Source organism: Ambystoma mexicanum, chromosome 4p (genome assembly GCF_040938575.1).
Source record: "Ambystoma mexicanum isolate Mex_15411 chromosome 4p, UKY_AmexF1_1, whole genome shotgun sequence".
In the NCBI taxonomy this organism is placed as follows: domain Eukaryota; kingdom Metazoa; phylum Chordata; class Amphibia; order Caudata; family Ambystomatidae; genus Ambystoma; species Ambystoma mexicanum.
The window spans coordinates 670,148,730-670,165,522 of NC_090927.1; the positions used below are offsets into that span (position 1 = coordinate 670,148,730).

The window sequence follows — 16,793 nt, forward strand, 5'->3', positions numbered from 1 at the left end:
CCCAAATCCAAGTGCAACTCTTATTACAATTCTAACCTCGCTGCCCTTAAATGAAAGTGTAGTGCGGTGGAGAGGAAGTGGAGGGCATCGGGCGCACCCCCTGACAAACTTGCCATGCGCCTGCTCCAAAGGCAGTACAGACTGTCCTCTCTAAGAAGAGAGCCTACATCCAAGCCAGCATCTCTGCGGCATCTAACAATTCGGCCAAACTTTTCATAATCTGCCAGGAGCTGGCCAATCCTGCTGCACTCTCTCTCCTGTTCCCTCCCAGGCGCTCTGCACGGCCTTGGCCCCTCATTTCACTACTAAAACTCAGAATATCCTGTCCACCCTCTCTTCCTCTACCTCCTCCTCCTCCTCTACCACTCCTGGCCGTCTGAGGCCGTCTCTCCTCCTCCTTTTGCCCTGTTCATCCCAGGCGATGTTTCTGGACAAGTCTGATCTATGAAAGTCTCATCAAAGCAGGTTCTCCCCTGCTCATCCAGAACTATCAAGGACCACATCGAAACCCTTGCTCCAGCTGGCCAATTTCTGCAATCATGCCTTTGCCACTGGAACTTTCCCCTCCCCCTTAAGCGCTCTTGTGCACCCCCTTCTAAAGAACCCCTCGGCCAATCCTTCCTCTCCGGCTAACTGTCGACCAATCTCCATCACTCCTTTCCTGGGCAAACTCTTGGAAAAGTTGGCCATCTCCCAGCTTAATCTACATTCTGAATCTGTTGCCAGAAGCACTGAAACTGCTCTCCTGAACATCTGTGCAGACCTGCTCTCCAATATTGTCTCTAATCTCCCTTCTGTCCACTTTCTCCTTGATCTATCCTCTGCTTTTGACACAGTCAATCATGCCATCCTGCTCAATCGTCTCTGGGACAACCTTGGTATTACGGATCAGGCTCTGGCCTGTTTGGCCTCCTTTCTCACCGACCGACCCTCTCGGGTCCAACTGGGGTCTTTCCTTTCTTCTATCTCTCTCTACTTGTGGTGTTCCCAGAAATCTAGCCTCTCTCCGTGGCTCTTCAACCACTATCTGGCACCTCTTGCCCACTGCATTTCTGCTCCAATTTTCAATGTTATGCGGATGACTCTCAGCTCTCTTTCAGGCTCCCTGCAGCCACCTTTGCTTCTTCTCTCATACCAGACTGTCTAGCCACAATTCAGGAATGGTGTGCCACCAATGATCTCTGCCTTAATGCCAGTAAGACTGAGATCCTCCTCATTGTTACACCCGCTCTCTCCTATCCTTTCCCTATCTGGCTGCCCACTCTGGGCCCTCTTCCTGCTCCTTCCTGTGAAGCTAAGAACATTGGTGTCATCAGGAGGATAGCTCAGCGGCAACGTGCTCGCCTGGGAAGCGTGATGACACGGAGCAACACAGGTTCGATCCCTGGGTCCGAGCTTCGAAACCCCGGGGTATTAAGCGCATTATAAATAATCTATCATATCATCTTCGACTCCACCCTCTCCTTTTCTGCTTACATCTCTGACGTCAGTGGTATTCTTCCTTTTCTCACTTTCTCCCAGGAGCTCACTGTCTCTAGAGCTCTGTTCCTCTCTAGGCTGGACTGTTGCAACAGCCTCTTTCTAAATCTCCCTGCCTCTACTCTTCGACCTTTACAACTTATCCAGAACAGGACTGCAAGACTTGTCCTTGGGCTGAAGCCCTGGCATTGTAAAGCTCCAGCTCTGAAATCTCTTCACTGGCTCCCTGTAGCTGCAAGGATCAACTTAAAGACCCTCTGCATTGTCCACAAGGCTTTCTGGGGCAGGAGCCGCTGTACCTCCAACTTTCTCTTCCAAAACATCTTCCTTCTCGAGCTCTCCACTCATCCACCTCCAACTCTCTGAGGGTCAGACGCTGGGGGCAGATCTATCTCCTCGGCTGGGGCATCCCTCTGGAACAGCCTCCCTGCCTCTCTCAAACTTGAGCAGAACCACCTCCGGTTCCGTAAGCAACTCAAGATCTTTCTTTTCGCATGCGCCTTCTCTCTTCCTCTCCCCTGCTGATGCACCTGACTGCTCTGCGCACTGGTCACCTGGTCACCCTCTGAACCCAGGCCCAGGCTCCTGCATGTCCAGTTGCCCTTGCACTACCTCAGGGTTCCCCACCACTTAAGGGTCTGTATCTGCAACCCTACTCCCTTCTCTCTGCACTTATGAGCCACCCGCTGGCTGCACTTATGAGTTAACTGCACTTCGGTACAAAAATGTTGCTTAGGTAATGTAGCGTAACCAATAGAGTTAAGTAGTAGAAATAGAAACAAGCTAGTCTGTCAGACGAGTCGAGAGAGAGAGAGAGAGAGAGAGAGAAAAAGAGATGTAATAGATAGCGGTAGGGTGTTCCAATGTATTTGATCAAGATGCGAGAAGGAGCCAAATTGGGAAAGAGCACAGGGGGTGATAAGGAATTGAGAGCAGAGTGCACGAGAGGGGGGGGTAATAGGAAATAAGAGCAGAGAGATAGACATTTGAATAAATTTCAAATGAAATGAAAGATGAGGTGTGCTTCAAACTGAAGCCAGTGAAGGGCGGTAAGTGTAGAGACGATGGTGACAAGCAGGTAAACCATGAAAAAGATTACTTGTATATGGAGCGCAAGGGAGCAAGATGTGGTAAGCAGGAATAGCCAGTAAGAGGAGCAGTAGTCTAGTCTGAAGAGAATAAGGGACGTAATCAAGAGTTTAGTCACATGAAAGGACTTTCCTAATGTTAAAAAGTTGTTAGCGACAAGAGCGGGCAATGGCAGATATGAGCCAAGAAGAAGAGTGAGGAATTGAAAAGAATACTCACATTTCTAGCAGATTGAGATTAGGGTAAATTAGCAGAGGAAAAGATATGGAGGCGAAGGAAGGAAAGAAAAGAACTTCTGTTTTGGTGGGATCAAGGTGAAGATCGTTAGCTGACATCCAGTGTTGGATTGCTAGGAGACAGCTGGAAAGAGAAGTAAGGAGGAAGTCAGTTAGGGAGGAGAAAGAAAAGAAAATGTGTGGGTCATCGGCATGGAAATGGCAAGATAGACCGAAAGAGGTGATTGCAGAGGAGAGTCAGATGGTGTACAGAGAGAATAGATAGGGGACAAAGTGCAGTACCCTGCGGTCCCCCGTACTGAAGAGGAAAGACAGGAGAAATGGGAGTAAAGTGGTAGGATGGAAGTAGAGGAAAGTGAGGTGCCAACAGTTGGCTTTTTCAGAATGGGGAAAACGGAGGTGAGTTTGAATACTGTTGGAAATGTTGCAGTTAAATTAAGAAAGTGTTAAACATCACGTTTAGATAAGGAAGACGTAGAGGATAGATCTTGGGTATCAAAGCAGAGGGCAAGGGTTAAAGGGGAGCTGCTGTAGGACGAGCTATAGCAAGTTAAGGAGCGACCTCAGGCTCAGAGAAGGAAGACATATCTGAAGATGGGCGTTTACAGGAGCTGAGTGTGAATTAGGTGAGTAGGAAGCCCTAAGAAGGTAGACTTTAGAGGTAAATAAAATGGCAAGATCAGAGGCTGAGATGGAAGAATTGAGAGAGGGACAAGCAGGGCTGAGAAATGACTGATCACTGGAAAAAGAGGTTGAGGAGAAAGTGAGAAGGTGGTCAGCATAATGCTGCTGTTCTGCTGCAGGAAATGTACTCTTTGGGGATCTCTGGGGGATACACTGACGATAGAGTGGACTTTCTGCATCCTTTGTGTTTCCGGTGATTGATCATTCCGCTTGTTCTAAGGAGATTGCGCCTATTCGGAACCACGTTAATCCTGATTGCTCCATACTGGGCCCAGAGAACATGGTATACAGAGTTGGTGGACATATCCATCTGCCCTCCCTGGCACCTCCTGAAGAGGGTCGACTTGCCCTACTCTTTGGAGGGGTGGGTTCTCCATAAGAACCTTATCAGCCTGATCCTTCATGCTTGCCAACTGAGAGAATGAGTTGCATGGAGAGGAGTGGGACTTGTCGGATGACATCCTTGATGTGCTCCTGTCAGCTAGGAGACCCACTACAAAATCTATTTCTGCCTTCCAGACGGCTTACGTTTTCCTCTTGGTGTAGGGAGAGCGAACTGGGCACTTTATCCTGTCCATTATGCCATGTTCCTGGAATTTTTGTTGTTCTTGGCACAAGTGGGCCTGCAGATTGGCACTGTTAAAGGATACCTCGCTGATATTTCAGTTTTCAAGGGGTCCCTTAAACAGGCCTTGTTCTTCACAATCCCCAGTGTCCTGCAGCTCTTGTGAGGTTTGTGTAACCAGTTTCCTCTACACCCGTTTGTTGTCCCAACTTGGGATTTAAATTTGTTTTTGACATTCCTTATGGGTGCTCGGTTTGAGCCCCTCCATTCATGCTGTGTTATTCTGCTCACCCTTAAGGTGATTTCCCTGGTTTCATCAGTTCTGCAAGAATGGTGAGTGAGCTCCAGGCATTCTAGCTTTTGTGAAGGTGACCCTTTTTCCTTTATAAGGTGGTCTTGGATTTTTATCTCTCAAACGATCCATCTTGCTGTGTTTTTTTAATTCTTCCTCCGCCTCATCCTTTTAAAGCAGAGGAGCGATCTCATCGGATGGACCCGGTGCGGGCTCACAGCTACTATGTCTCTTGGACGAGAGAGGCAAAGAAATATGACCAGCGTTACTTTGGTTTTGCTGGTGCTCCTGCTGGCAGGGTTGTGACCAAACGGGCCCTGTCGAGTTGGATCCTTCTCTGCATGTCAGAGTGCCATCTGGCTGGGAAGGAGGTGCCTGAAGAACTCGGAGCCTGTTCTACCAAAGGAGTAGTTGTAACGTCTGCCCTGTAGAGGGGTGTCCCTGTCCTCTCAGTAATGTTTTTTTCTGATGGATGTTCCTCCCATAGATTCCTCATCAACCTTCCTCCCTGCCCCTCTTAGCGGATAGCTTGTACACCATAGGTTCTTTGGTCCCTCAGCGACACAGTACTAGGAAAAAAAGGTGGACCTGAGGTCACCGGGCGCAGCATCTCAATATATACTGGCCCCTACTTCATGGCTGCGCGGGGCGCATTGAGGCATCGGACAGAGACACGCTCCACCCCCCTGCTGCAGAAAAGTTTCCAAAGAACAGTTATGCTGTGGATAGGATTATCAAAGATGAGGACTCTGTGGGAGGAACATCATCAGAAAGAACATTACTGAGAGGTATGTAATTGGTTCATCTGAGGGACCCCACAACAGATTTATAATTGGGGAACAGCCACCTATCCAGGGAGTTTAAGGGATCACCAGACCAGACTCCTTTGCACTGGTTCCACCACCAAACATGGGATGGATGCAGGTAACAGCTTTGTGCCCTATTGAGTTTTATGTTGCTGAAGGACAGGGAAGAAAGGGTTATAAAATCATGCCCAGGAGACCCCTACCCCTCCCCCCGACTCACTCTTTCCCGACCCCCCATCTCCATGATGTTGGCCAGCAACTCCAAGTAGATCAGAAGACTACTCGAACCAAACTTTGCAGTGAAAAAGACCTACTATGTGTCATGGATGCAGAGATGAGTTTTGGCGTTGGGATGTGGTCTGGATGGCAGTGCTTCTGGTCTGATTCAGAACTCATGGTCACACAAGGTGCTTGTAGCTGGACTTCAGTATCTTGCCAAAGGAAGGCCTCTGCATGAAGTTCCACAATACTGGAGAAGGGTAGACGATGCAATTGACAGTCAACAGTATTCAGGTGACCCAGCAAAACCCTGCTGGCAATGATGAGGAGACAAAGGACGTAAACTTTGGTGGGCTAACTCAGCCTGGGGGCCACGAGCAGCAGCAAAGCCACAAGGATGTCCTTTAATTACTGCAGAGGGAGCAACATGTACAGCAGCTCATTATCCAGGTTCAAGATGGATGGGGGGTGGTCCCCTCTCAGGATGTGCATATCTGCAAGAGAAAGGATCACGCCAAAAGATGAGCAGATTGTCACCATCTATTCAAGTGAAGGACACTTAGGTGGTAGGCTTTCTTTGTTCAGTAGGGGTAGAATTTCACCTATATTAGTCTTGGATTCCTCTAGGAGACGGGTTAAGTATTCCATGCCATATATGGTTCTAATCTTAGAGACCCAGTCCTTTTCCCCAGGCATTCGTGAATATTTCCACTTTTGGGCCAAGCAACATCGTGCAGCAGCCAGCATTATCTAAGACATATGGCCCGTGTCCACCTCAGGCGCTTCCTAAGTGCTGACCCCAAAAAGAATAAGCCTGTGGGAAAGGTCCCGGTGAATTCCATCTACCCCATTCAACCAAGACAAAACCTCAGTCCAGTATACCCACACCATGGGGCAACCCCACCACATATTTATGTAGTCTCCCTTTTTGGATTGGCACTTTGTACAATGCAGATCATATCCTTCACACATCCGTGGCCGGGGGGGGGGGGTAGTGCCATCTATGTAGTAGTTTCAGGGCCTGGTGCCTGTATTGCAATGACTTAGTGGAGTGGTGGGCTCGTCTGCACATATGGGTCCTAAGTGAGTCCTCAATATCGCTGCCTAAGTCTCGACCTGAGTGGAGTCTTGAAGGGGGGGTTCCCTTGGGGCCGCCAGGAGTATTCATTTGTAAAAACCTCGCTATCAACCCTTTGGACCCCTGTTGTGTAATCAGATATTGCTCAGAATCTGTCAGTTCCCTCTTGAGGTTTACCCCCCACTTTCCTTCTGTCAGAACCCCTTTCAATTGCAGGAAGCGGAAGGACGATAGCCTGCCTATTCCCAAGGCCTCCTCCTGTCTCCCCAGGGTTATGAACTCGTCACCCACCCACAATTGCCCCACCCTGCTTAGCCCCTCTTCGTATCAGGATTGGAATGCCAAAGGTTCCCTATTTCCATCCCTGACCGAGGGCGCCCATATACAATTTAGTGGAGACGGCCATGTTGTAAGCCATCTCTTGTCTAGTTCCTCTTTCCATACGGTCCAGAGACCCTCCAGGACCAGGTTGTGCAGGACCATGTTTGGGATGCGGGCTTTGGGGGAAGTTAATACTTCATTGTCCATCGCCACCCACTGTTTCCCTGATCCTGGTTTTAAGTGGTCCACCAGAATTTGCAACTGCAATGCTTTGTAATCTGTGGCGAGGTCTGGGAGTCCAACCCCCCCTTCCTTCTTCGGCCTGGTGAGCACCTCATATGAAATCCTGTGCTTTCCCCCCGCCCAAAGGAATCGCAGCATACTTTGCTTTATCTCTAACCAAAGATGCGGGTACAGGCAACATTTCAAACAGAAAGGAATTTGGGGGGAAACACCATCTTGATAGTATTCAGCCGCGCCATCCAGGAGAACCCCAGTCTCGCCCACCTGTCCATGTCTCGTTTTACCGCCGTTCACAGTGGCAGAAAGTTACTGGAGAAGAGGTCCTCAGGATACCGTGTCACCTGTATCCCCAAATACCTAAACATCTCCCTCTGCTTTCTGATTGGTAGCCCCTCCACATATTCCCTATCCTCGCCTGGGAGACCTCCAATTGGAAACATCACTGACTTCCCCCGGTCAACTATATAGCCCGACAATTTCCCATACTGCTCCAAGCTGGCCAGCACATGAAGGACCAATTGAGACGGCCTGGAGATGTCAAGTAGGGCATCGTCAGCAAAAAGACTTATCTTACAATGTACCCCCCCATCTTAACCCCTTTGATGCCTGTGTTCCCCCTAATTTCTGCTGCCCATGGATCCATCACTAGCGCATATATCAGCGGGTATAGAGGGCGTCCCTGTCGTGCACCTCAGCGCAGTGGAAACAACCCTAATTCATTACCATTGACCACGACCCTAGCCGCAGGCTCCGAGTACAGGGCCGACAGCCAACCCATCCAGCGTGTGCCCATCCCCAAAGATGCAAGGACCTCCCTCATGAAAGCCCAGCTCACCCGGTCGAATGCCTTTTCTGCATCCAGAGAAAGCAGGAGGGCCGCCCCCCTCCTTTCCCGTCTGGGAATACATTACATGGAGGGTTTTTCTTATGCTGTCCACTCCCTGTCTATTCAGGACGAACCCAACCTGGTCTGAATGAATCAGTTCGGGGAGATGTGCCTCTAGGCGCGTTGCCATGATTCTGGTGAAGATTTTCGCATCTACATTGAGGAGGGAGATTGGCCTGTAAGAGGCACATTCCGCGGGGTCTTTTCCTGGTTTTGGTATGACTATCATGGCCTATAGGAATGTCATTGGTATCGTACCTCGCCCCGCTATCTGATTAAACAGCTTATCTAGTGGTTTCGCTAAAATTGTCTGTAATTGCTTATAAAAAAATAAGCCATGAAGCTGTCTTCCCCTGGGGCTTTCCCCACCTTCAACCTCTTAATAGCTCCAAGCACCTCCTCTCCAGTTATCTCACCCTCCAAGGAGTCCCTCTCTGCACCCGTCGGCCTGGGGAGGTGTTGTTCAGTTAGGTATTGCTGCATTTCTTCCATTAATTCCTCAGCGGACCTGGCATATATCCCCTCATAGAATTCTGCAAATGCGCCCGCTGTATCTCCCCCTTCCTTCAGAGTCCGGCCACCTGCATCCCGAATTTAATCTACCCTCCTTTCCACTCTACTACCACTCACCCTGTTAGCCAGGAGAGTCCCCGCAGTGTCTTCTCTTTTGTAATATATCTGCCGGGTGTATCGCATTTCCTTTACAACCTCACCAATTAGTACCATGTAAAGCTCCTGCCTTTTGTCCCTTGTATCGCTCAGTAGGGCCTCCCTCTCAGCCCCCCCCATTGGGTTAGTTGGAGGCGGAGGGCTCTCAGTCCCCCCCCTTATAATTTATTTTCAATCAGTGCCCTTTCACGTTTCTTCTGGGATCAACAGGCCTCTGAAGGTGGCTTTTGCTGCCTCCCACACCATTGACATACCGGTTTCCCCATTGTCGGTGGTCTCAAAAAAGCCTGCATCTCCCCCTCAAAAAGTCCCTGAAGACTTGGTCTCTGAGCAATGTATCGTTGCACCTCCAATTATACGCTTGCTAACATCCGGCAATCTCCAGTCCGTCACTACTAGTTCATGATCTGACCATGTGACGGCTTCCACCCTCGGGTTCGCCACCCCTCCCTCTTGCTCTCTTGGTACCAGCAGGAAATCAATCCTTGTGTATGACTGATGTGGAGGGAAGAAAAAGGTATAAACCCCAGGTCCCGGGCAGGATCATCACCAGGCGTCAACCCAAAAATAGTCCTGAAGCAGTTCCCTCAGGGTCTGGTTGTCCCTTAGCTCCTCTTTTGTCCCTAATCCCTTTGTGGACCACCAGTCTAAATTTGGTTTATCAGGTTGAAATCTCCCTCCGCCCAATCATCCATTACCTTGAACACCTGACAAATGAATCCCACTTGGCCCACATTGGGGACGTAGAGGGTGGCTAGCGTGACTCGTGTCCCCTCATATGTGCCCTTAAGGCCCAAGAATCTTCCCCCTAAGCCCCTTTTAACCTCGATCTCCATGAGGCAGAATGATTTCCCAGCAGTATTCCCACCTCTTCCCTCTTGGAGGTTTTGTGAGAGGCTAACAAATTCCTCCCCATCTCCTTACCCTTTATCTGCGACTCAGCCCCCTGTCTGTAGTGTGTCTCTTGTAAGAAGTGAAGCACCATTTTCTGTTTACAAAACATATTACTTGTCAAGGACCGTTTGTTCTCCGAATTCAAGTTAGCGTACCCACCACTCCCACAGCCATACTCCCTGTTGTCCCTTCGCTCCTTTCTCCTCCCGTGGTCCACAAGGCATGAGGCCTCTTCAACAGTCAGATTTCAAAGCTTACTCCACGCTGCTCCCCCTGTCCCCGCCTCCTCCCCTCCTCCTACTATCCCCTCCCACCCATCCTCCAAATTGAGGCATCCATCCATCTCCCAGTGGGCATGGTCAACAAACTAACGGGGACCCGCTCCCAGCCTAGGGTGTCTCGTCCACCCTGTCTACCGCTCTCCTATCCCTGGACCATTCTGGGGGGCTATTTAAACCACTAGGTTGTCAATTGAGAACACCAACACCCTTCATCTCTGGTCCCATACACACCCTCCTCAAACTTGCAGCGTCAACCTTTATAAACTGTTAGAAAGTTAAACTTGTGTGAACCTCACAACTTGTATATCTCTGGCCTCCCTCCACACAAGCTAGAAGCCGCCAAACAGTGGCAATTCTGTGGGCTGCCCTTTCCCCATCGGGCACCACAGAGGTCAAAGGCACCCCTGGAGGTGGTGCAGGTGATGGGCTTTATTTAGCTTCCCATCCCTTCAGGTGTCTTCTTTCTGTGGGGAAAGGAGTGTTCAATTTCTGAAACTTCCGGCCTCCCCTCGCCTGTCGCTTTCCACAGGCCAGTTCCGGCCCACTGGGCTTTCAGGTTGGATCTAGGCCAGCCCGACCGTGCTCCCCTGAGGGGCCCTCCCGACTCCCCACAAGGTCTTCTGTGGTCTTCTGGATGTCTTTCTCGGCTACGAGATAGTGTCTCTCCCCTTCCCATTCGAAAGTCAATGAAAATGGGTATCCCAACGGTACCTTGACCCCCTTTTCCTGGAGCCACACTTTTTCCAACTCAGCAGGGTATGAGCCGAAAGGTCCTGCAAGATGGCCACTTTCGATTCCCCGTAGGGTATTTCCCTGAGGTGTTTGGCTCTCTCCAGGATCTTCACCTTGTTGCTGTAGCAGTGCATTCGTGCTAAGACCGTGCAGGGGCTATATTCTCCACCGCCAGCCCTATGCACTTTGTCCATCGTGACCCTCTCTGTCCTCTCCGAGGACCATCCTGATTATGTCCTGCACCTTGTGTCTGCCAGTGTCTCTCCCTCTGACTCTGGAGAATCAGAGGTTATTCCTCTTTTCCCTATTTTCAATATCGTCCAGCTTGAGACGTAACTCCTCTTCCTGACTGTCCATCTCCATGAAGCGTGCCTCCGTCTGCATCTCCAGGAGCCCTGTGGAGGTTGATTGGCCGCCACTCCATCCATTCTATCCTCCAGTGTTGATACCTTTGTTGACAGGTCGGCTATTCTTGCCCCAATGTCATTTCTCATCCCTCGAATTTCTTCCAGAATAGTCTGGATGTCCGTTTTTATAGTGCCTAGCTCTGCCTGCGGCGCAGGGGCATTCCCTGGATCTATTGCAGTATCTTCATCCTGGAACTGGAACCTGGTTAGGGTCTCTCTCCAGCTCATAGAGCACTCAGTTGTACTCCCTCCCCAGGGTCTCAGGTATATGTTTGCCTGCTCACCAGCAGTGGTCTTGGTGTTGTGTTCCTCGTCTCGGATTGGGTGGGACTATTTATCTCCAGAGAGGCGTATGGACGTTAATGAGGCCAGGGGGTTGCCTTGCAGTGCAAGGGAGTCAACTTCCATGCCTGCAATTCCAGGGGGAGGATGTCTCACAATGTAGGGGGTCCAACTTCCACACCTGCAGCTTCGCCGGGGTGTCTCCCTGCCAATTTCTTATCTCTGGTTAGTGTTGTTTCACCCCTTCTGTAGCCTGGCTAAGGGGCGGATTACCCCTACGGAGCCCCTAGCCTGGAACCTCCCCCGCTCCGGGACGGTGATTGCCCCTCTCTGCATGGGTCAACTTTTCAATTCAGCTGTGCCTTCTGCGGTGGTTCAGTGGCTCAGTGCCTGGCCTAAGAGACTTTGTGGCCCCTGACTGCCGGGCTGTGAATGTGCAGTGTGTAGCTGGGTCTATGGTGCCTTGTCCTGCGCTCTCTCCAGCTCCTTGCCTTTGCCTTGGGGCTCCTCTTTTGCTCTTGTGCTCCCAGCCCGGGTCCGTGTGTGCTTAGGGAAGGGGGGGGGGGCTCCCCTGTCTTCCCGAAGTTGCCCATGTGTCCTCTGACACTTGAAACCTACCGTCAGGCTGCCTGGAGACTTCCGCTGCATTTACGATGCCGCGGGTCTAACATATCACCCCTCCCAGGACGCCACGCACCCCTCCTCACCTGCTCACCTGCTCCTTCTCCAGCGGCGAGCTGGATCTTTGTCACCGCTGCCCCGCACCCAGGAAAAGGCGTGCTCCCGCATTGGCCTCGTGGTAGGGTGCGGGGGGGGGGGGGGGGGGGGGGAACCTGGCACAGTTGGTTAGCCAGGGTTCGCAATCTCCTTTCCGATGTTACTCTGTTCTCCGGCGGTGGACCCATGGGCCAAGCGGCTGCGCTTTCCCTCGCTGCTGTCACCAGACTTGGCTGGGAGGAAGGGCACCAACGGGCCGCAGGCTATTTCAGAGGTGCTGAGGGCATTCAGGGTCTGGCTTCAGGTGCCATCGGTAAACTTCGTGTTCACATGCCCAAATTTCGCTGTTTGAGAGCATGTAGACAGGTTTTGCTGAATATCGCTGCATTATTCTCCTGGCTGGTGACTGAGCGCAGTGAGCTAGACGGCCAGATTGTCTGCGCCCCCTGGTGGCCTCCCAGGTCCTTTTTTTTATTGGAGTTTAAATCCTGCAGTAGATCATATAATTATTTAAAAAACCTGTTCAATGCCAGTAACAACCCAATATTATCCCCAATCAAGAGTCTGCGTCATAGCCCCTCTAGAAAATAGGGATGGTTAGGCACTATGAATTTCTCAAATGACATATGTCTTAAATGCTTTCTTCTGATGCAATATACAGTGAGGTGCTTCATTGTTTCAAGTACCTCCAGAGCACCACATACTCTGCAAGATCTTTCATACTTAAGAAGGCCTCAGCTAGGACCAAGGCACTCTAAAGGCATATCTAAAGGCATAGCAAACCTAACATTACTGCGCTGCAAAACAAAAGAAAAAAAGATTGGAGAGCCTGCTTTTAAGATGTGCCTTCAATATGAATAAAATTTCAAGTGAGGGTTAAAATCCCATCAATGCCTCTAGTAGTCCACTGATTTGTCCTCTTTATTTCCAAACCATTCCTGCAATGGCCCCATTAGCACCTGATGCACTTGGTTTCAGAAAACACTTAGGGCCTCATCACGATTATGGCGGTAACCCTTAAAAGCAGCGGTAGCGCTATTACCGCCGCATTTAAGGGTCTGCCAAATCATAGCTCTGAGGCCCTTAGATATAACATAACCCCAAGATTTCCCCAACTCCCCACCCCTCCCAAGCAGTTCTGACTCACAAATTTCAGGACTGCTCTCCAATGCTCTGAAGCTATCTTCTCCACACACCTATAACAGTCTTCACAGCATTGCCCCTGCAAGGAGAGACCCCCAATACTCTTCTAATCCATTAAAACTTGAAATCCCATCAGACACCTTACCACTTTCTGCATGAGACGGCTCTTGGGAGTCGCACCTTTTCAGACATCTTCGCCTGATGAGCTACTCACGCAGGTCTGCATCAATGTGCTTTTCACTCCCCTGAATGTCCAGTTCAGTCATTGACAATTCTATTGTCGCTGTTGGGTAGTCCAAATAATTGCAGTGCCATTGTAGTTCACCTTAAGCTTAGAACGAGGAGCATGCATTTCATCGTAAGATTAATTTGGCGATAGGTGAACCTGGTCTTTTGCACAGTGTGTAATTTAGACAAACATACCAGTTATCTTTCGTTTTTTGTAAGTCACGGTAGTTCAAAACCCTGGCATTGATGGCCCGAGGAGGCGCCCCTGGTGACAAAGGTTTAGTCAACGCAGTACGCACTTGTTTCACCTTAAAGAACAGAGATGTGTGTTGCACCCTTTTTAGGTGTTTTTCCAGAAATACCTTTGTCTCCCGACCTTCCTCACCTACTGGAAGGCCCAGGATCCATAGATTATTGCGACGGAAGACAACTTCTGCATTCTCTGCTCACCCCTCTAGCCGACAAGTCCAATCCATCGTTTCAGTTAACTGTGACCTTCAAAGCATTTGATTATGGACATAAAAGCAAACTATTTTTGCATGTGAAGGTAGTAGACATCATGGCTATAAATACATCTTAAAAAGGGTGCTTTATTCGGGACAGGCCACACCGATTGTACTGCAGCGAAATCCTAGCCTTGGTAGCCCGCACCTGGGACGAGGCGGTGCAGCAGGCCCATCTGACTACACACCCATCCCCCTACACACCACTATTCTTTAACCCGTAGTTTACCCCAGGTCTAGTTTTCAGTGCTTTCCAAGCCTGGCACCAGGGGGGATGTAGAATGTTGCGGGATATGTTTGGAGGAGGACAGCTAAAGCAATTTGAGCAGTGTAAGTCAGATTTTGGTGTGGGGGAACATGAAAGGTTCCGTTATTGCCAACTTCGGCACTGGCTTAATCATCCCACCGTTAAGAGCGCGCGGCGGCCCGACAGTTGACCCCCTTTGAATCGTATCTCAGTAGGGAAACAGGGGACAAGCACTTGATTTCTGCCCTATATAGGCATATGAAGGCAGGAGAGGACCCCCCGGTTCGATCATATATGAAAAATTGGGTGCTAGCTACTGGGTCTCCAATCAAGGACAGAGTGGGCTTGGCTGTGGGTGCAGATTCCTAGATTAACAAAATCCCTCCAAATAAGGGAGATGTGGCTTAAGCTGCTCACCCAGTGGCACCTAACTCCTGCCAGACTTCATAGAATGTTCCCCGGAGCCTCCCCTCTTTGTTGGAGGCAGTGCGGAGCAGTGGGCACGTGGGCGCATATATGGTGGGAGTGTCCGCAAATTGAGAGCTACTGGGCTGGGATTGGCCTCGCGATAAATCAAGTTCTGGGCTTGGTCCAAGGGAGTAACAATAGCCTTGCGATACTCGGCCTGGGGGGTTCACTGGCCTCCTTCAAATCTAAGGTGGGCCGCAAACTTAATGTAATCATGATGATGGCAGGGGCAATGGTACTAGCTCGCCGATGGAAAGCAAAGGATCCCTCACAGGACCACGAATGGGTGGTAAAGCTGTGGAGCTTACTGGCTATGGAGTGGCTCACGTATTCTATTCAAGGGGAGCATTTAAGATTTAGAATGGACTGAGCTTCTCTATTGACTTATTTGATGGATGGGCTGAGGCAGCGTTGGTGTCCCCGAATCATGAGACTATTGGGGATCATTACTGATGAGCCCGGCGAAGCAGGCTCGTAAAGGAGCATTCTGGTGGGGGCTAGCTCATCTTCAAGAATCCTAACCGGGGTCGTGGGGCACCCCCCAGGACTGGGTGGCCCTTTTTTAACTGGTCTTCTTGAGGTTGGGGGTGGGGGAGATGGAGGGGACTTGGGGGATTCCGTTGTTCTTTGTTGATTCTGTTTTTTTTTCTTGAAATGCCAATAAAAACTAAAGAGAAAAGAAAAAGGGTGCTTTATTGTGTTGCTGGCTTGAACTTTTGCAGATTTGGAAGCTGTCAAGTGCTAAGCAAAGCCTTTCAATTGAAAATGACCCATCATGCATAAGAACGGCTTTGCTGCTGAGAGCAAAATAAATGTGTAGGCGAGTTTGTTAGGTTGCTGGCTGCAGAGCTGAGGATGCCGCCTGTGTGTCTCAGAGTGCTTGTGACTTGGGAAATGGGCAGTGCCTGATCCTCGGAACTCAACTCATACTTTTTGTGATCTTTTGAAGTAAGAGTACGCACTTTAAAAAACAAATGAATTAGTGATACAGCGTGCTTATGATTTAAGATACTATCACCTCTGAAAGCAACATATATGAGTGCTAAATATTGAGGATGGCTCAACGTTGCTCCTGAGCTATCCTCCCTCACCTGGCAGAAGGTGGAAGCAGGACACTGCAGAGCAACACCGATTAGAATCCCGGCCCGCCCTTAGAGACTGGCCTCTGTGTTAAACGCGTTATAAAAGAAAAAGATTGAGAGCTATACTGGTCTGTCTCCGTATTGGCACCATGGCTCTCCGATAACAAGAGTTTTTGTGGAGAATGCCTCCAAAAACCCACTTTACGTGTGTAAGGAAAAGTCTACAATGTCCACTCTCATCTGCAACATATAATTTGCCAAACAAGAACAGTTCTCAGAGCTGCACCACTAGTTTTCTGGAGGAAATGCGGCGCTGACAGATTGTTAATGACAGCGAAACTGCCGTAACGCGCTTGTATGAGACACCTTTGTTAATAATAAAAAAGCATGAACATCTGATTATGATGGAAAATGCCTCAACGACTGATTCTTAAAATACTGCATCAATATTAGAATAAACAATTGTGGTTTGTTAGGTGTTGCATAAGAGGAATGTTGTTTTAATGCAAAGTCCCAATGTAAAACAAGTCTGATCTGTAAACGTAGGCGCATACTGTATGGACTCTTTAAAACTGCAAATCTGTAATCATTGTACCGAATATCAAGTTACAGAGAACATTGTTCAGAAGCTTCTCCTGATAAAAAAAAAAGAAAACTCTGTCAATTATGAGTTTGTTTACAGTTTGGCCCTGTTTACCGTATGCTAATTGTTGTATGATATTGATATTTGGATTATCTGTTCTTCTTTTTCAGGGTAGCAGTTTTGTTATTTCCGAATGCTTCTTGCAACACGCCTACAATTTCCATTATACTCTTTGTGCTAGTTTGCTGCTGGCATTCAAGGGTCTCTATGGTTATTTCATCATGCTAACAAAGGAGCTCCCCTCTTCCCGCAGGATAGAGCTGGGTATGTTAAATGTAAATACATATATGTTTTTGACGAAGAGCAAATAGATCTCTTACTTCATTTTCAATCTTCAAGCACGCAAAGCTGTTCCCCATATTTTAACACATCCAGCAAAATGTGTGTCATAGGCCTAATAAAAGTATGACATTCTGAATTGTCGCCACCATACTCTATTATGATACATTGCTTGCTTGAATAAAAAGCTTTGCCGAATTAGCTTTCCTTGCAGCGATCACTCTACCCAGCAGATCACCGCTGTATTGCACAGATGATGGTCAAGTAACAAGGAGGCAGAATAGGTTTGTTTTTACATGAGTTTAAACTGTTAAGAACAT

General features: G+C 49.2%; 1 protein-coding gene across 9 annotated transcripts in view; it reads left to right on the plus strand.

Moving 5' to 3' along the window:
- The window catches only part of FAM135A (family with sequence similarity 135 member A), a 1,883,908-nt gene that overhangs the window by 844,772 nt on the left and 1,022,343 nt on the right, over window positions 1–16,793 (plus strand). For 8 of the 9 annotated variants that reach the window (XM_069606210.1, XM_069606209.1, XM_069606213.1 and 5 more), the window contains one exon: window positions 16,305–16,458. In XM_069606210.1, coding sequence (XP_069462311.1) covers window positions 16,305–16,458 — 154 coding nt within the window. Of the gene's footprint in view, window positions 1–16,304; window positions 16,459–16,793 lie in introns of those variants that run through there. The other variant, XM_069606216.1, reaches the window with a different exon arrangement.